General features: G+C 50.0%; 1 protein-coding gene across 2 annotated transcripts; it reads left to right on the top strand.

Moving 5' to 3' along the window:
• Positions 1 to 1,790: 1,790 nt before the first annotated feature.
• On the top strand, positions 1,791 to 19,464 carry rnf17 (ring finger protein 17). Of its 2 annotated transcripts, none has more exons than XM_062457685.1 (38): positions 1,791 to 1,989; positions 2,486 to 2,598; positions 2,738 to 2,835; positions 2,929 to 2,998; positions 3,127 to 3,216; positions 5,194 to 5,297; positions 5,404 to 5,572; positions 6,183 to 6,259; positions 6,344 to 6,418; positions 6,525 to 6,790; positions 6,893 to 6,928; positions 7,282 to 7,377; positions 7,483 to 7,644; positions 8,103 to 8,274; positions 8,421 to 8,562; positions 8,663 to 8,853; positions 9,072 to 9,222; positions 9,317 to 9,488; positions 9,785 to 9,900; positions 12,271 to 12,391; positions 12,512 to 12,626; positions 12,782 to 13,024; positions 13,745 to 13,892; positions 14,107 to 14,219; positions 14,555 to 14,645; positions 14,834 to 14,955; positions 15,248 to 15,495; positions 15,586 to 15,749; positions 15,839 to 15,958; positions 16,487 to 16,567; positions 16,715 to 16,840; positions 17,310 to 17,363; positions 17,501 to 17,608; positions 17,698 to 17,818; positions 17,916 to 18,051; positions 18,138 to 18,324; positions 18,886 to 19,015; positions 19,237 to 19,464. In XM_062457685.1, the coding sequence occupies exons 1-37, from the start codon at positions 1,920 to 1,922 to the stop codon at positions 18,979 to 18,981; spliced, it is 4,764 nt and encodes a 1,587-aa protein (XP_062313669.1). In that variant the 5' UTR covers positions 1,791 to 1,919; the 3' UTR covers positions 18,982 to 19,015; positions 19,237 to 19,464. The 2 variants fall into 2 exon arrangements, with proteins under 2 accessions (XP_062313669.1, XP_062313668.1); XM_062457684.1 differs by having other exon boundaries at positions 2,929 to 3,025.
• Positions 19,465 to 19,492: the final 28 nt, after the last annotated feature.

Below are 19,492 nucleotides of genomic sequence, written 5' to 3'. Positions count from 1 at the left end.
CGATGAGACTCCAGAGCTCAATTAAGCTTCATTAGGGTGGGGGGGGGGGGGGGGAGGAGAGAGGAGAGAGGGGCGGGGTAAGTGTATGGGGTAGGATGTAGCTGTTTTGGGGGTGGGGCGAGGTATTGTCGGTATGGAACATGGGGGTATCCCCCGAGGAGGAATAGTGACCCACATTTGAGGGGGAAAGATGGGGGGCTTTCCCGTGTCACCCCCAACCCCCATGGCCTGCCTACCTCTCGGTTCATTACACACCGTAAACACCCCCAGTCTAAACCCCCCTTCACTGCCGGTCTGGCTTCCGCCAGTCAGGGTAAACACGGTATAGGCCAGATTCCTTCATTGATTCCCTGATCTCATCCAGACAAACAAACCGTCCCCCATCTGCCTGCGCAGACGAGAACGCAACTTTCTTTGGTCTTTGAAGGTTTACATTATTTTGTTTTTTTTTCATTCAGATGGATGTCATTTCTTTGATCTGTTTAGGTACTGTTACGTGTGCATTAAAGATGGGAAAAGATCCACTAACAGTGACGATGTAAGATACAAAATAAAGGGACACAACGACACAAAACCTGCTGTGGGTTCTAGAACCTGCTGTAGGTTCTAGAACGATGCTTTTGACCATGTCTCTGTACTTACTGTAAGTCGCTCTGGATAAGAGCATCTAATAAATGACTAACAAAGTGCTGCTAACGTCCTTACTCCCAATCTATTCATGTTTTAGAAAGATGGATAATCTGCTCTCATCTGCTGTAGATGGATGTAGATAGTCTCTTAGTCTCTTTAGACTAGAACATGGTATGGTGGTGAGTGAAATCCCTCTGGGGTGAATGTGAGTGTTACCCGTTCTCTCAGGGGGTCTTCTAAACCTCATATGTAGGAGCAGGTGTACCTCAGACCTGCGGGCAACGCAACCTCTTCACCAAGGTGGTCTTGTTCCAATTTGGTTGAATGCTTTTGACATTCCAGCAGAGGTGGGAAGCTATTGTTACAACGTGTGTATTTCACACTGTTCTCTGGGCGAAATTCTGTCAAGCCTGTTGAGGATCTCACCTCTCACATTTACTCTCTCAGGCGAGAGGAATGTTTGGACGGAGACTGAAGGTCAAAATTGTTGTATTTGGCAGTGTACGTGGTGTATTAGCCCACCCACCTCTGCCGTCTTCCTGCTCGGCTCTCTACTCCCTGTCACTTTGGATGATTCCGCTCGGTTGAGCGGCGCGCTGTCCTCAGGCACCGACCTCGGCAGCTGTGCAGCGATCGAAGGGCTGTCTTAATCGCCGCTGAGGATGGGCCTCACCGTAGAGGAGGGAAGGAGGGGAGGATGGGAGGGATGGCAAATGTAAAACGACAAAATCTGTGGATGTATGTAGGCTGTTCAAGTTATGCATTTTTGGGATTAAAATAAATAGCTATGTTTCAAATAAGAACCGTGGTGGGATGTGGGATGACCTAGTACCCTAACATGTTTAGATTTTTTCATTTGTGTTTTAGTTTAATAAACTGTTATTATCATCGTAACCTTAGCAGCAATAGTAGGTTAATTATGAGAAATGCAGTACTATAGCGCCACCATGCGACCAAGTCAATGCTCAGTCTAATCATCCAACCTAACCTGGTGACACGTGCAGGTGTAATGTCAACAGTTCCTTAATCGATACCACAACATGCACTCTGTACACGCCTTGCCCAATCTGTAAAAAAGATTGGGGTTCAAGTTTTAGGCCATTGCCTCATAAATTAACCCTCTAGAAGTTGACTTGTGACTGTCACAATAATTTGGCTTTAATGTCTTCAATTTCCTTCGTGGTCATTATAGTGAATTGGATTGTATTTATTGATCACGTGACATGATTGCAGGAGGGGAAGCCGCGTCATTATTTGTTGCATTTGAGGACTGATGAACATTTCTGAAGATGTCTGACAGAGGGGACAATTCCAACTCCGTTTTTTGCAAAATATGCGGCACTGCTTATATTTTACCAGGTAAATTATCTTTGCTGTCCTGACCGCGTTCAATCCTATCTTTTTCCTGGGATTATCTTTCAGAACCGACAAAGGCTAAACAAATTACTTTGTCAACCGTCAAACCGAACACATGGCCTGTTGCTCCTACTGCGCAAGGGATGCCGACTACAGCGTTCAAGTGCTGGCCATGCAAGTTAGGCGATAGCAGTTCATAAGAACTATTAGTAGTAGTATACTATTTTTGATAACTTTTATGCAGTAAGTAGAGACGTGCGACTTTGTATTAAAAATGTAATAAAATGCGTCTTTCACCTTGCTAAGTTAGCAAGCTAATGACTTCGGCGTTGTGAGGCGCAGGTGCAGGTGGCAGCACGCAGACATTTTCTCCAAGGCTCTCGCGTGGTAGCGTTTCGGCTTCACCAGTCTCAATTAATCAAGAATAAGTGTACTGTAACAGCCTGACTTTTATTATATGGTGAAGTAAAACATGTATTTTAATATATTTAATCACCAGAGGATGATGTCGTGGGTAACCTGCCCCATTTGCTGTTGTGCGGGCACATCTTCTGCGCAGCCTGCCTGCGCTCTCTAGAGTTCATCAACGTCATTATTTGTCCCGATTGCAAGGTAACGCTGCTCCATCAAAACCTCAGCAAACAGCAATTATACTATTAATGTACCATTGAATATCCCGTAGCTTATGGTTATTTCTGTCCTACCTCAAGAGCATCCATGGTGTGTTTAATCATGCTGGGTGTCGTTGCAGGTCGAGTCCACTCTCCCAGAGGGGGGTGTGGAGGGCCTACAGGTTGACAGCAGAGTCATTGGCCTCATCTACACTGCCAAGATGAACAAGACAAGGAGGTGAGATGGTCCTCAAGCGCTGTCTGTGTTATTGACAACTCATTTGAAGTTTCTTGCTTTATTTGGCGTTGACAAGCGTGTTTCGCTTGTTAGCTCTCGCATTGACCGACAGAGGATACACAAAGTCAAGCCCTCGTCACCCGTCCAGGAGAACAGCACAGAGGTACCGCACATGGCTCCCTCTGCACAGGTGTGTCACCCAGGGGGGCTGGCCAATGCTTGCAGCCAGAATACATTTGCGTCTGAGGTCTAATGGGTTTCATCAAATGATGTGTGTGTGTGTGTGTGTAGGCCTCTGATATTAAGGTTACAGAGGAGGTGATGGAGGACGCCCTCTTGCAAGCCTCAAAGAGCATGGCCCAGCTGCGGGACATCCACCAGGTGACATCATCTCTCCTCAGAGTTCTAGTATAAGGCAGGGCTCGAAATTGCGACCATTTTGGTCGACCGCAAAATACATTTGGGAGCATTTGTACGAGTGCAAATTATCGTTATGGTGCGACCTGTTTTAATTTCACAAAACACTCGCTAATTATCGTATTTTTCGGACTATAAGTCGCTCCGGAGTATAAGTCGCATCAGTCAAAAAGGAAAAAAATCATATATAAGTCGCACTGGACTATGAGTCGCATTTATTTAGAAATGTATTTCACAAAATCCAAGACCAAGAACAGACATTTAATCTGGAAAGGCAAGTTATTCAACTACACAATAGCACACAGAACAACAGGCTGAATATAGGTGTCCGGTATGTTAACGTGACACATTAACAGTTATTCAGCTACACAATAGCATGAAGACAGGGTTGTCAAGTTTTATCAAAAGCTTGGAGTGAGATTCCCCCCCTCCCCTGAGACGAGCTTTCACGTGTGTTCGCATCTCTTGTTGCTTACCTAGTAACGAACGTACGGTCGCCGAGAACCTTCACTCGTGCGAATACAACGTTAGCAGGACAACTTGGCTGGCGTTGCCTTCTCAGCGTGAGAAATGCTAGGTGTGGCGTGAGAGCGTGTGAACAGGCTGAAATGCGTGTGTGTGAGGCTTGACAACCCCGAATAAAGAACATACCTGGGAGGCTGAATAGGCTAAATTAACATAACAAGCTAGCGAGTCCAACAAGCAAGTTACCGGTAACTTGGAAGAGCTGAAAATACTAAATGAACAGGTTCATTTTGTGCTCATAATTTTTTGTTGGTAAGTTGGGAGCACCAGTGCTACCAAGCATAAAAGTTAATTTCAAGCCCTGATAAGGGGTGTGTCTACATGTAGCTAGATGTATCAGGGGTGTGTCTACATGTAGCTAGATGTATCAGGGGTGTGTCTGCATGTAGCTAGATGTATCAGGGGTGTGTCTGCATGTAGCTAGATGTATCAGGGGTGTGTCTGCATGTAGCTAGATGTATCAGGGGTGTGTCTGCATGTAGCTAGATGTATCAGGGGTGTGTCTGCATGTAGCTAGATGTATCAGGGGTGTGTCAGCATGTAGCTAGATGTATCAGGGGTGTGTCTGCATGTAGCTAGATGTATCAGGGGTGTGTCTGCATGTAGCTAGATGTATCAGGGGTGTGTGCATGTAGCTAGATGTATCAGGGGTGTGTCTGCATGTAGCTAGATGTATCAGGGGTGTGTCTGCATGTAGCTAGATGTATCAGCGGTGTGTCTGCATGTAGCTAGATGTATCAGGGGTGTGTCTGCATGTAGCTAGATGTATCAGGGGTGTGTCTGCATGTAGCTAGATGTATCAGGGGTGTGTCTGCATGTAGCTAGATGTATCAGGGGTGTGTCTGCATGTAGCTAGATGTATCAGGGGTGTGTCTGCATGTAGCTAGATGTATCAGGGGTGTGTCTGCATGTAGCTAGATGTATCAGGGGTGTGTCTGCATGTAGCTAGATGTATCAGGGGTGTGTCAGCATGTAGCTAGATGTATCAGGGGTGTGTCTGCATGTAGCTAGATGTATCAGGGGTGTGTCTGCATGTAGCTAGATGTATCAGGGGTGTGTGCATGTAGCTAGATGTATCAGGGGTGTGTCTGCATGTAGCTAGATGTATCAGGGGTGTGTCTGCATGTAGCTAGATGTATCAGGGGTGTGTCTGCATGTAGCTAGATGTATCAGCGGTGTGTCTGCATGTAGCTAGATGTATCAGGGGTGTGTCTGCATGTAGCTAGATGTATCAGGGGTGTGTCTACATGTAGCTAGATGTATCAGGGGTGTGTCTACATGTAGCTAGATGTATCAGGGGTGTGTCTGCATGCAGCTGGCTGTATGAGGGCTGTGTCTAGGATGTCTGCAAGTAGCTAGCTGTATGAGGGGTGTGTTGGCATGGAAACATCTGTGTGGGTTTTATCTGCTCTCCAGACTTTGGTGAAGGGCCTGAGTTTGCAGGTGAAGAAGGAAAAGGCCAGACTGCAGAAGGAGTTAGACCAAGCTATGGACGAGGCCTATAACATCCTCCATCACAGGTAACACTAACATCTACTTCATGTTTTAGAATGCCTCACCCATGAACCCTCTGGGTTCCCTGTGTTTCTGACCTTGGTTGAGCTGATGTGTGTAAACTCCCCACAGGAAGGTGGTGCTGTTGTCTGAGCTGACCCACATGGAGCAGCACTTCCCCTTCAGCAGGCGTGTGATGGGCAAGGTGGAGGAAAGGATGAGCGCCCTGGAGACAGCCATGCAGAGGGCCAAGCAGGTCCATCAGTTCCCCTCCCTGGAGAGCTACTGCCACCTGGACAGCGTATGGGCACACATGCACACTCTCACACACTCTCAGACCCACATGCACTCTCTCACATATGCACACATGCACATACATCTGCACAATCTTTCTCTCACACACGCACATCTGCACACTGTCTCTCACGCACACATATAAGTACTCTCTCTTTCTCGCGCACAAACGTGTATTTAAAAAAGCTACCTACAATTGAAAACAGACCTACGGCCGTGTTGCAGTGTCGTGGAGATGGGTATGTCACTTCAACAAAAACATTTTAAACATGCCGGAGAAAGAGAATTGTTGGAGAACCCATCTATAGAATGGGCATGTATGTTTTGCATGTTATGGTTAGGTCAAAATGTGCAAAATATATATGGTCTGTTATTTGTGTTAATATTGACAATTTGGAATAACAGTATTTTGAATACAATTATGGAAATAAAATCTGAATCATTTTAATTTAGATTTTAAATCGACAGATTAATTATCTAAATACTTGTTAAACACATGCACACTCTTACACACACACACAACTGTCACTACACCTGCCAGGAGCAAGACAGTGCATCTGCTGCTGATGTGTGTTTTCCTTCCATACACGTGTGTGTGTGTGTGTGTGTGTGCCCAGGTGCTGGAGACCCTACAGGCTCCAGTAGATGTTCAGTCCTTTGAAATGTACTGTCTGTCTCAGGGCTCTGGGTTGAGGTGAGTAGTAACACATTCTGAGTACAGCCTGTGTGTGGGTGGTTCTTACATCAAACAGCTGTGGTGTGTGTGTTTGTGGTCTAGTTGGGCCCTCCAGCATGATGGTCTAATGCAGGGTCTGAAGACGTGTCTGAAGATCAATTCGGGGAAAATCAGGTTGTGAGTACTGAGTTGTACCTGAGGCCTGAGCCTGCCGTTATCTCCTGTGGTGGTACTGTATTGTACTGTAGTTCTGAGGTGTTGATGCTGTACTGCCTCCCCCCAGGCTGGACCATTCCCCTCCAAGAACCCAGCTGCAGGGGAGGGGCAACCAGAAGCCATTCAGGCGCAGCCACACCCCCCCAGGGGAGGGCAGGTCTCTTAGCCACAGGGGGCCCATGCGCTCCCAGCAGGAGGAGGAGAGCCAGATGATGGGCCAGCCTGCTCTGAGCCCCCCCCCCAGCTACGACCCCAGCCCCGACTCCACCCCGAACGTCATCATAGAGGAGATCATTGAGGAGGACCAGGGAACAGAGATGGAGGGAGGGCCAGGTAGATGGGAGAGACTTAAGGAGTTAGCATGTTGGGCTGGGGGGTGAGGGTGTGAGGGTGGAGATGGAGGTTAAACAGATGTGGTTCCCCCTCCTCCTGCAGGCGCTGCTCGCAGGGCAGGACGTGAGGAATCCCCAGGTGAGTGCTGCTCCAGAATCACCTGACCACTGACATTCAGCCACAGCTCAGATGAACCCCGTCCTCACCAACCCAGCACAACGAGGCCACTGCTGGGTCACCCCTGCCCCCCCACCCTCCTGGGTCACCCCACCCTCACCCCCCTCCCCCTCACCCACGATTGTTACAAACTCACCCGGCTTCTTACACACTCACCTCTATCCTTATAGAAAATTTGTATATATATTTATGTATAACTGTTTGGTGATTGGGTAAGTGATTCTATAGAAAACTTTAATGTTTGGTGATTAAACAAGAGATGACAGCTGTTTGGTGATTGGATAAGAGATGACAAAGCTGTTTTATGCTGGCAGTGATTGGGCCAGAGCTGCACCAGCCCAACGATAGACAAAAGCCAGAGTGGAAGAAGGTGATCCCATTGGACGTCATCCCTGCCAATCGAGGGAAAGGTATGGGGAGGATTTAACCTGTTGAGATGCAGAAGTGCACAGCATGTAGGACAGTTGGCGACACAGTGAACGGGAATGTTTTAGGAAGATTGTGTGTGTATCTAGTGCTGCAGGAGTGGGTCCTGGTGACTCATGTGGAAAATCCAAATCACTTCTACGTACGTCACGTGGCGGAGAAGAAGAGCGCTGTGATGCTGAGCAAGAAGATCAACTCTGTGAGCTCAGGGGAGCGCTGCCTGTTCACCACCAGAGACGTTCTGAAGACAGGTACGGACTCCGTGTGTGGAAGAGGCAGTCTGGGGTAGGGTGGCAATATTCAGGGAGTTTTCAAAGTTGGAAACTTTCCATGGGAATTTACTGGAATTAATAGGATTAAACTGGACCGTTGCGACATTTAATGTTAGTGTATAACAGGGAACTTGTAGATCCTGTAAAGTGGAATTGAAAATGAGTTTTAAGTTCATCACACCACAGAAGAATGTGTTGTTAATTACCCATCCAAATTAGAATGAAAACAAAACGAAAACAAAACAAAAAGTATGTTAAACTAGGCTTTATTTCAAATTTAGTTGAATTTCTGTGCATGCCACTACACCCTAGTTAGTGCTGAGCTATTGAGACCACCCCCCCCCCCCCCCCTGCATGCATTGTGCATTCCTTCATCACATCCATACACATGCCTGTGTGTTTCCATGTGATTGGAGTCTGTGTGTGTGTGTGTCCAGGCTCTTTGGTGTTTGTGAAGTGGAAGGAGGATGCGTGGTGTCGGGCAGTTGTGACAGAGATGTTCAAGCGTGGTTGCCTGGACACCGTGACCAGCTGCCCCGCCCCCCAGCTGTCCCGCATCAGGGTCTACTACCAGGACTATGGCTTCTCCAAGAACCTGTCCCTGCAGGGGTATATACACACACACACAAACTAACCCTGCAGGGGTATACACACACACACACACACAAACTCTGCAAGGTACACACACACACTAACCCTGCAAAAACACACAAATGCGCTACATTTATAAAACGTCCTTTCTCTACATCACTCAGGGATGAGGAGAGCCCAGACTTGTTCATCAGTGGGCTGAACAACTGTCTGAGGAAGGTGGACATGGCCTTCCAGCCCGAGCTGCGCCGCTGGCCTCCCCAGGCCATCAAGTGCTCTCTGAAGGACATCGTCCCTGCAGACCAGGTAACACACAACAGCGCTGTGCCTTCACAGACGGAGGAGGCACCAAGGGGAGTCTGACCGTCTGTGTGTGAACAAGTTTTGTACGTGTGTGTGTGTCCAGGTGAAGGGCTGGACCGTGGAGGCCACGGACGAGTTCCGTCGTGTGGTGAGCTTGTCGGTGGTGGAGATGCACGTGTTTGCCCAGGACCAGGACTTCCTGCTGGTGGACCTGAAGAAGGCGCCGATGGACTGCAGCACCATCAACGTGCCCCTCTCCCTCCAGGAGTACCTGGTGTTCCTGGATGTGGCCAAGTACACACACGCTCCAGACGCTAGCAGAGATGTGTTCACACACACCAGTATGACTGACACACACACACAAACCCCACACCGATGGGGTATAAGCTTTATAGTATAGATGCACGTGAGCGCACACACTGATCAAGTAAGCCTGATTGCGGAAGAAGTGCTGCAGATGGTGTTCTTTACCGTAACGTCTGTCTGTCGCTCTCTCCTTCGCCCGTCTGCAGGTTTTACTCTCCCGTGGCTTGGAACGCCCGTACGATGCCATGTGGCCGCAAGCCACTGCAGTACTACCCTCCGATCTACCCCAGCACCCACCTGGAGCTCAACGCCATGGTGTCCCACATCATCGACCCCTCCCACTTCTATATCCAGCTGGTATGGAGCCATGTGTCTCTCCCTCTGTATGTGTATGTCTCCTCTTTCTTGCTCGCTCGCTCTCTCTCTGACGGTCTGTCCACTCCTCTCCCAGGTGGACAACATGGAGTTCTGGCTTCTGACTGCCAAGCTGCAGGAGTTCTACGGGGGAGCGTCCCTGGAGGGTGTCCGGGAGGAGAAGGGTCTGGAACTGTACTGCCCCGTCCTGGACCAGGCCTGCGTGGCTGTGTCTGATGACAAGACGTGGTACCGGGCCACGGTCATAGGTCAGAACCCAGCTGGAGTGCATCTCTTCTACTGTTTTAGGCTTTGATTGTGTGTTTTACATATACATATACATTTTAGCAGACGCTCTTATCCAGAGCGACTTACAGTAAGTACAGGGACATTCCCCCGAGGCAAGTAGGGTGAAGTGCCTTGCCCAAAAACACGTCATTTGTCACAGCCAGGAATTGAACCGGAAACCTTCTGATTAATAGACCGATTCCCTAACCGCTCAGCCATCTGACCCCCGTCAGAAGTTTGTTGAGATGTTTCATAAGGTGTGTTTGTGTGTGTGTAGGCCATCCAGGAGGCAGGCAGGTGGAGGTTAGCTTTGTGGACTTCGGCAATAAGAAGGTCCTGTCTGTGAACCACCTGAGGAAGATAAAGGATGAGTTCTTCGCCCTTCCAGCCATGGTGAGCCATCTCTCTGTGCCCTGCACCACCCCTGACTTCCCTCCCCTGACCTCTCACACCTGACCTTTCACACTTGACCTCCCATACCTGACCTCTCACCCCTAGAGCCTCGTTTAGAAACGTTGCGTATGCACAAAAGAAAGCTTACGCCACTTAAATGCCATTTTTTATAAAACGGTGCAGTGCGTAAAGGTGCCCTCCTCTTCCCGTTATTCAACTGATCCCAATGTTGGTATACCCCATGCCACGCCTGGGGCCCGTTCTCCGTACGTCGCTAATCAGTTAGCTGGATTTGATTGTTGACGATTTGTCATTATCTTGGATTGTTTGGTTCTTCGAAGCTCATCCTGGACTTGCTGTCATAGCAACAGGTCCATAAGCTTAAACCTGCTCGGGAGCAGGTTTATTTTATGTAAACACGATTAGATTGAGGCTTTACAAGCAGAGGTGATACAGGAAGTCTGTCACAGACATGTCTTTTCCGTTTATACTACAGGAACCTGTTGCAAAAGATGCAACAATAATTAGCAGAATTTAACATGAAACCGAATTAATTGCTCATTGCTTGATAGATCTAAAAAAACATAGGCCTAGCTTACTGTAATAAGCGATAAAACGTGTGGTCACTCCTCTACATTTAATTTGGTCTGCTACTCTTTGCCAGCCCTCTTACTTGGATTTTGCAGACTTTGAGGTGTTCCCTGGCGTTCTGATAAAATCTTCCAATTTGGAGTAACCGCTCTGTTGGCTCTGTTGCGGAAAACACGGGGCGCTCTTTTTGGTCATGGTGAGAAGCCAATAGCAGCGTTGCTGATCAAGGTTTCTACTATCGATACATACCCCCCTTTTAGACCAACGCAAGGGTGTTGAAAAAAAAAGAATTAGCCAGATCATGATTAGCACGATGATATCATCTTGGATGTGTCATTTGATCTTGGATGTAATAAGTGACGTACGGAGAACGGGCCCCTGGTCTACCATCACCTAGGGTAAACATTCCCCCCTGTAGCGGGGTTTGCTCGTTTGAAGATAGAAATACTTAATTTATCATAAAGTCTGGGGCACCACCTCTTATTGTTAAAGGGATAGAGGAAACCTTATTGAATAATATTTAAATAATAGCCTTCGTAATAATCAGTCTAATCTTAAGTCGTGAATTCTATGAAAGTAGAGCAGATCAGATAACGTGAGTGATACGCGAATATTATACACAATGATTTATTTAGGAGAATGTAATTATAATGAACAAATACCAGATAAGTTATGGGTTAGTCAGAGTAGTACAGTGGCTGGATGCAAATGAGGGCGAGCAACACAATGGCTGTGTAGAGCGTGTAAAGGGGGGAGGGAGAGAGAGAGAGGGGTAGAGAGGGACAGGTAGGCCTTTGTGGTAACAATGGACGAGCAGGGGCAACTGACTTAGCAAGGGTTAAGCTAACTCATTTGTAAAATACAATCAAACATCAACAATTTAATCACAACATGCCAATATGTCACAGGTAAGAAATATTGCAAATCGTAGTTACTTTTGTCGGTTTGAAGAAGGGTAGAGTCAATGGTTTCGTTATCGTCCAACGAAAATAGAACAACGGAATCTTTGGCCAAAGTTCCGGGCGCTCAGTGAATTTGCAGGTTGAGAGGAATAGTTTAGAAATGTAGCGAGCACTTCAGTTTAATCCTACGAACAAGCGAGGGTGATTGTACGTTTGGGGGTTTTATACTCCAAAGAACAAGGGGGGGTCCCCGTGAAGGTGACCTCTTTCATTGGTCAGTTTCCCCCCACCTGGGCGTCGTCCTGAGATCTGCCTAGGTGTGAAGTAGCTGTACCTTTTGAGTTCCGTTATTTCAACTGTCCATGGAATGCTCAAACTTCAGAATATAACAATACAACATTCGTAAATGGTTTTGTTAGTATGGTACAATCATTTTGATATCAAGATTGGCTGACTTAACTATACTTGAAGGGAAGTTATAATCAAACCTCAATTAAACAACGTTCTAAGTAAATGGGAAAAACACACATTATAACACATCAACTACTGTCATTGAAATAGTGTCCATGAGCCATGTAGTCCTTGAGAATATGTTTGTAAATCCACATAAGAAAGTTCTTCCTTGTAAATCCTTTGTCTGATACTGTGGGCCGTGTGGCCTCTGTATCTGACCCCATGCTGGGTCAGAAGCTTTGAAGCTTCTCCTCTGGGAGAAGGACAAAGGGGGAAGACCCTTTCCTTGTCGGGGGTAGGAGAAGGTGTGATGGTACCGTGCTTTGTCTGTGGACTGTGCTACACCCCTCAAAAAACGATTGTCAATGAAAATAAAAAGCTAATGAGTGTTTTGATGAACGCCCCCCCCCCCCCCCCCCCCCAGGCCCTCAGGTGCTGCCTGGCAGACGTGCTACCTCTGGAGCGGCAGCAGGGCTGGAGCGAGGCCAGCACTGAGCGCTTCATCACTCTGCTCAACCACAAGCTGGTCACCGCCGTAGCCACCAGTAAGACTTACACTCTGTGTGCGAGTGCAACTGTGGTGGTGCATTAGTGGGTTTATGTGTGTGTGTGTGCGTATGACCGTGTGTAAACATCAGCGTGTGTGTGTTTGCTCCCGTCCTCAGAGGAGGTTCCCAGGAGCAAGGCTCTGCCGGTGCGTCTTTTCCTGAGCAGCAAGTCAGGCAACAGCTGCATAGCAGACCTGTTGGTCACCGAGCAACTGGCCCGCTTCAACCAGGGGTGAGAGAGAGGCTGGCCCATCACCATGGAGACACACACCTTTACGGTGACACATTACCATGGAGACACAACTCCATGGACACACAACTAGCTCTTCACAGATTTTTGGTCATCCTCCGTGTTTTCCTTCTCCACATTCTTCCCCCCCCTCCCAGAGTGAGACCCAGTGCCCCCCAGGACCCCGTGGGAGACGTGGTGGTGTGGGACCCTCCTTTCGAGGCTCTGCTAGGGGAAGGGGGGAGCGAGCCCCCAGAGCAGGCGGGGGACGAGGCCCAGGAGCTGCAGCCCCGCCTGGTGCTGCCGCCCAGCCTGAAAGACCTGCGGGTCAGGGTCACCCACGTGTCCTCCCCCGGGAGCTTCCACGTCCAGCTGGCCTGGTGCGACGGCCAGATGAAGAGGTCAGCCCTCACACTGCAGCCCTCACACTGCAGCCCTCACCCTGCGGGGCTCTGCCCTCAGCCAGCAGCCCTCACACTGCAGCCCTCACACTGCAGCCCTCACCCTGCGGGGCTCTGCCCTCAGCCAGCAGCCCTCACACTGCAGCCCTCACCCAGCAGCCCTCACCCAGCAGCCCTCACCCAGCAGCCCTCACCCAGCAGCCCTCACCCTGCGGGGCACTGCCCTCACACAGCAGCCCTCACACAGCAGCCCTCACACAGCAGCCCTCACACAGCAGCCCTCACACTGCAGCCCTCACACTGCAGCCCTCACCCTGCGGGGCTCTGCCCTCACCCAGCAGCCCTCACCCAGCAGCCCTCACCCAGCAGCCCTCACACTGCAGCCCTCACCCAGCAGCCCTCACCCAGCAGCCCTCACCCAGCAGCCCTCACCCTGCAGCCCTCACCCAGCAGCCCTCACCCAGCAGCCCTCACCCTGCGGGGCACTGCCCTCACACAGCAGCCCTCACACAGCTGCCCTCACAATGCAGCCCTCACAATGCAGCCCTCACCCTGCGGGGCTCTGGAGATGACATGCATGCAGGCAGCTATACGCTGCTGTATATGGACTGTAACATGTATAGGAGACTAATGATCCCGCAGTATATACATGAGATAACGATACATGGAGGAACAAGCACAATCATTATTCAGTCAGTTGTGGGTGTGTGTGTGTGTCAGGCTGTACGAAGTGCTGAAGCAGAAGTACGCTCGTTCAGAGCCCAGCGAGGTGGAGTGGCAGGCAGGCATGTTCTGTGCTGCCTACATCAACGGGGTGTGGGAGAGAGCCCAGCTGTGCAGTGCTGTACCCTCCAGCAGCATGGCAGAGGTGCAACACACACACAATACGTAACACACACAATACATAACACACACAATTCAAAATATACACACACATACATAATATACACACAATACCATACACAAAGATGTATAAATCAACCATTTGACATGAATAGCTGGAGGTCTGTGCTGAACTGTTTGAGCACTGATGAGCATAATGGTTGACCTCCTGCTGTGTCCCCCCCTGCTGCTGGTGCCAGGTGCTGCGCTGTGACTTTGGGAACAAGGTGAAGCTGCACGTGACCAACCTTAGGCCCCTGCTGCCCCACCTGGAGGGCTCCCTGGCGCTCGAGTGCACCCTCACCAACGTCAGGTATACACACACACACACACACACACACGTGTTGCTCAATCAATTCATTGACTGACTTTCAATTGACCAACAAGGTTGCCTTGCCAAATGTCTGAAATGTATTCAGTACTCTTTAACGTTCTGTCTTATGCTCTCTCCATCCCTCCTGCTCTCTCCATCCCTCCTGCTCTCTCCATCCCTCCTGCTCTCTCCATCCCTCCCTCCTGCTCTCTCCATCCCTCCCTCCTGCTCTCTCCATCCCTCCTTCCTGCTCTCTCCATCCCTCCTTCCTGCTCTCTCCATCCCTCCTGCTCTCTCCATCCCTCCTTCCTGCTCTCTCCATCCCTCCCCCCCAGGCCAGCGGGGGGGCGCTCCTCCTGGACAGCCACCGCCTGCGACTTCATCTCCGAACACCTGACCGGGGTCACGGCCACCATTACCATCCAGGTAGCACGCTGCCATGGCAACATCACTGGGGATGGAGGGGGGGGTCGAACTAAGGGTGACAGTAGACGAGGTAGGGATGAAGGAATGTTTCACTATCTCCTCTCTTCATCCCTCTGTTTCTTCCTTCTTCTCTCCTTCCTTACTCCTCCACCTCATTTCTCCTCCTCCTCCATCCTCCACTCCTGCAGGAGAAGACAGAGAAGGGACCTGTGCCTGTGTGTCTAGTCTGCTCCAACAGGGCAGGGCAGGAAGTCAGCATAGCAGACTTCCTGGTCAGCGAGGGCCTCGCCCTCAAGGAGAGAAAACCAAGGTGGGTCCCAGACAGACCAACACACGTTAAAATACTGTCTGATACGGACATCAGACACACAGGAGGAGCATTATACCCAGTGTGGAATCCATGGAGACCAGTCCATTTGACATTTTTCTGTCCATTTCGAATGTACAAAGTTCAGCTGAGGGATCAGTAAAGATGTGTTTGTTTAGACGCTCTGGACAAGAGCGTCTGCTAAATGACTAATTGTTTATAGAAGAGAGACAGGATGCAAAGAACTGTTCATTTAGAAACCCTCCTTCCATTCCTCCCCCCACAGCCCCCCTAGTCCCTCTCCCCCCTCCATGCCCACGCTAGAGGAGCTTCCTGAGGAGACGCAGGGCGACGCATGCCCCCCCGACCTCTCCTGCTCTCCTCCCCCGGCCCCCAGACCTACCCCCCGCACCACCCCCGTACGGGAGAAGATCCAGACCCAGCTGTACCAGCCGCCCGAGCTGCCGCTCTGTGGACACACCCAGATGAGCGTGTCTGCAGTGGGGGAGGACGGCATCATCTACGCCATGACGCTCCAGGCTGGTGCGCTGTCCATCACCCACTCACTCTGTCACCTTCTCCTTCTGAAACTTCCATTCTCATGCTGTCCTTTGTGGTGTGTGTGTGTGTCAGAGCGCCAGTTTGAGCAGCTGCGTGAGCGTCTGCAGCAGCACATGAAGACTCTGCCCAGACAGAAGCCCTACACCTGGAAGAGCGTGCTGGGCTGTGCTGTCATGGGCCCCGACATGCTCTGGTACAGAGGACAGGTGCTGGAGGTCATCGGAGGACACGTCAAGGTCAGACACGCATCCGGCCTGTTTCGACAAGGACATGGGGAGAGTTGTCTCCCGATCTGTATAATGTTGTGTGTGTGTTGGGGTGGCAGGTGCGCTACGTGGACCAGGGTCTGGTTGAGAACATCCCGGTGTGTCATGTGTACCCTGCCCTGCTGTGTGACGACGTGCCCCAGCTGTGTGTACCCTGCCAGCTGCACGGAGTCATCCCGGTACCCTCACATACTAGTACCACACACCTACACCTCACCATGCTAGTACAATATATCCACACCTCACCATACTAGTACCACACACCTACACCTCACCATGCTAGTACAATATATCCACACCTCACCATACTAGTACCACACACATACACCTCACCATACTAGTACAGTACACCCACACCTCACCACACTAGTGCCATACACCCACACCTCACCATGCTAGTACAATACACCCACACCTCACATACTAGTACCACACACCTACACCTCACCATGCTAGTACAATACACCCACACCTCACATACTAGTACCACACACTCACACCTCACCATACTAGTACAATATACCCAGTCTGGACCACAGAGACGTGTCACATGCACTCGTGAGATTCATTGTTGTATATTAATGACATGAACTGCCAGCAGTAGAGACAAATAACATTTATAAAAATATAATAGAATTCCCTCTCTTTCACTTCTACTGTCCGCTCTCTGTCTCCCGCCCCCCTCTCTCTCCCCCCTCCTCTCCCAGGTGGGGAAGGTGTGGCAGTTGGATGCTGTGGCTCTTCTGAAGGAGCTGCTCCTCAACCGCTGTGTGGACATGCAGCTCATGGTAGCGTGGCACACATCTGACAGCACACACACACACCCCATTCAGAAAGGGTCCACATACACACACTATCCATTCATACATGAGCGACCTCGTACAGTACACATAAGATATAAACACACACTGTTCCGACCTGTGTGTGTGTGTCAGGACCAGCCTGAGGACCCCCGGGGCTGCCTGATGGTGCAGGTGTTTCTGCAGGGCTTGACCCTGAGCAGGATCATGGTGCATCATCAGCACGCCTCCATGGACCAGCTTGCCTCTGCTGACGTTCAGGTGTGTGTGTCAGAGGTGGGGGCTGAGCGGTGTGTTCTCAGCACTCGGACCGCCGGAACAGTCTCCCAGACCGGTTTGAGTTTTCAAAAAGCAAATATAGGCTACAACGCGTTTCAGTCCAGGATGATTTTCCCCCGAGGTCTAGAGGGTAGACAACCCAAACCAGTTTATTATACAGCCATTATAGTACCTGACGATGACAGTCAGTGCCAGTGTCTCAACGTGTGGTGGTTCTGAGTGCTCTGACGCTGCCGAGTGCCATAGGAACTGTACTTCCTGTATGATCTGTTCATCTGCTGCTTTGGATAAAAGGCTCTGATGAATGGATACAAGCAAGAGTGTTTGAGGAACTCTAGTGTGAGCCTGAACTCATGTGGTCATAGACATTGTAAATCTGCTACGACAAACATGTGAGAGAACTGTGTGTGTGTGTGTGTGTGTGTGTGTGTGTGTGTGTGTGTGTGTGTAGGAACACGTGGAGCAAGGTTTCCCAGACCTGGACGACTGGGATATGGACACGGAGGTAAGCCACGTTCTGAGTCAAGCTCTCCTTCTCTGTACTTCACACACTGTGATGTTCCAGCTTGCCTGCTACGGGGAGGTTCTGCTGGTGGTGCTGGGAGATATTTCCTCTGCTGTAGCAAGGTTGTGGTCTTGCAGGGCCTGGAAGCCATGGACACGGTGCTGGGGGGGTTCTCCAACCCCTCCCTGCCTGAGGAGGGGGAGCGCTTCCGGGTCACGATCAAGCACCTGCGCACCCCCAACGAGGTACTTTCAGCCCACACCTGGCGAGGGTGGGGGGGATTCTCCTCACCTCGTTCACAGGGGTTAACCTGTGTGTGTGTGTGTGTGTCCAGGTGTTCCTGTCCCCTCTGGAACAAGGGATTTTGAAGGTGGATGGAGAGAGCCTGGAGGAGGCTCTAAACACGGTCAATGACCACAGGGAGACCCTGGCACCTCTCACTGACTTTCCTCTAGGTAGCGACCAACACCTGTTAGCTACACTTGGGCATGCAACCACCTGCGACTGTTATTGGCTGGCCGACCATCATTGTGTGTGTGTGTGTTCCCCCAGAGGCTCCGTGTCTGGTGGAGTACAGTGATGGCTTGTACTACCGTGCCAAGGTGCTGGGCTTCGCTGGCCTGAACCCCTTGGAGGTCCTGGTCCGTCACGTGGACTACGGCTCAGACGACACCCTGCCCATCAACAAGTACTGCAACCCCTGTACACCACTGGCATATCACATATACAGACTAGTGTCCCTGTCCCTTTGACCTGTCTCTGCCCCCTCCCCAGGCTGCGTCAGATCCCCCCCCACCTGCTGATGTTCCCCTGCAAGGCCCTGAAGGTGCGCCTGGCGGGGTTCCAGCCCCCCAGGGTGCGCAGGGAGCTGGAGTGCCTGTCCTACAGTCCCAAGTGGAGCATGAAGGCAGCGCTGGAGATGATCGACCTGCTGCACGGCAACATCACCGCCTCCGTCACGGTCTGGCATGCTCTGACTCTATCTGACTCTTTCTGACGCTCTATCTCTGACTCTGATGCTCTATGACTCCTATATGACTCTGTCCAGAGTTCCCACGGGTCCTTGAAATTCGTGAAAGTTGCTGAATTGAAGGGGGGAGATCAAGACCTTGAGTTGGACACAAAATGGACACAAATACACAAAGGCCATTGAAAGTGCTTGAATTTCTTTATTTTGTGCAAGAAATTGGTGAAATGTGTCTCAAACTGTCACGTTGGATCCTTGAATTTGAGAGAATGAGGTCTGGAAAGTCCTTGATGTTTTAGAAAGTATGTGAACCCTGCCTGTCTTGTACTCTCACTCTCCCTCCCAGTGTCTGTCTTTCTAACACTCACAGTTTTAATTCTGGCATTTGACTTTCTCACACACACACACACACACAGTGTAAAGCAAACCTGCATCCACCTTGTCCATGTGACGTGCCCATGGTAGCAGTCGTAGTGATGGGTCAAGACTTGAGCAGGTCGAGCAAGGTGAACAGACCCGGTATCCATGGTAACAGGTGCCATTCCCCTCCCCCAGGCCACGGAGCCAGAGCTGTCAGTGTTCCTGTATGACGAAAACGGGGCCCTGGTGCACCTTCCCCTTCTGAACAAAGGCCTGGCTGACTACAACTGACAGCAGCTGTGCTCGGCTCTCACCAGGGAGACAAGTGAGTTTAAGCAGTAAACCTGCTGACGTAGGATTCTTAGCATGTTACTGTTGGCTAAGAGATGGAGAATACTGTCAGTGGCTAACCTCACACTGAATCCACGCAACTTCACTGCCCCAGTGGCTTATGCTGTATCTTCTATTTGCAAATGATGAGACAATGTTCTTGATCTTGTGGATGCCCTTCAGCATCATGTGATCCTTTAACTTTTGTGTTCCCAGAGTTCCAGAACGTTCTTCAGAGTTCCACAGTGAGATTATGTTGCCTTTGATTCCAGTGTTTTGTTTTGTGTGACGCAAACAGTATTTCATTTAAGAGGTTTGGTAGTTTTATATTCTGTGTTAGCATCTGAAATTAATCCAAGGATTGATTGTATTTTCAAAATATTTTAAGTTATATTTAATTGTTACTGGACGAGGTGTACAGGGAAATTAAACTGTTCCAGAATGTTCAACTGCTGGTCTGTGTGCTTACACA

The sequence above is a fragment of the Osmerus eperlanus genome, chromosome 3 (assembly GCF_963692335.1).
Source record: "Osmerus eperlanus chromosome 3, fOsmEpe2.1, whole genome shotgun sequence".
Classification (NCBI taxonomy): Eukaryota; Metazoa; Chordata; class Actinopteri; order Osmeriformes; family Osmeridae; genus Osmerus; species Osmerus eperlanus.
This window is presented reverse-complemented; position numbering and strand designations above follow the sequence as displayed.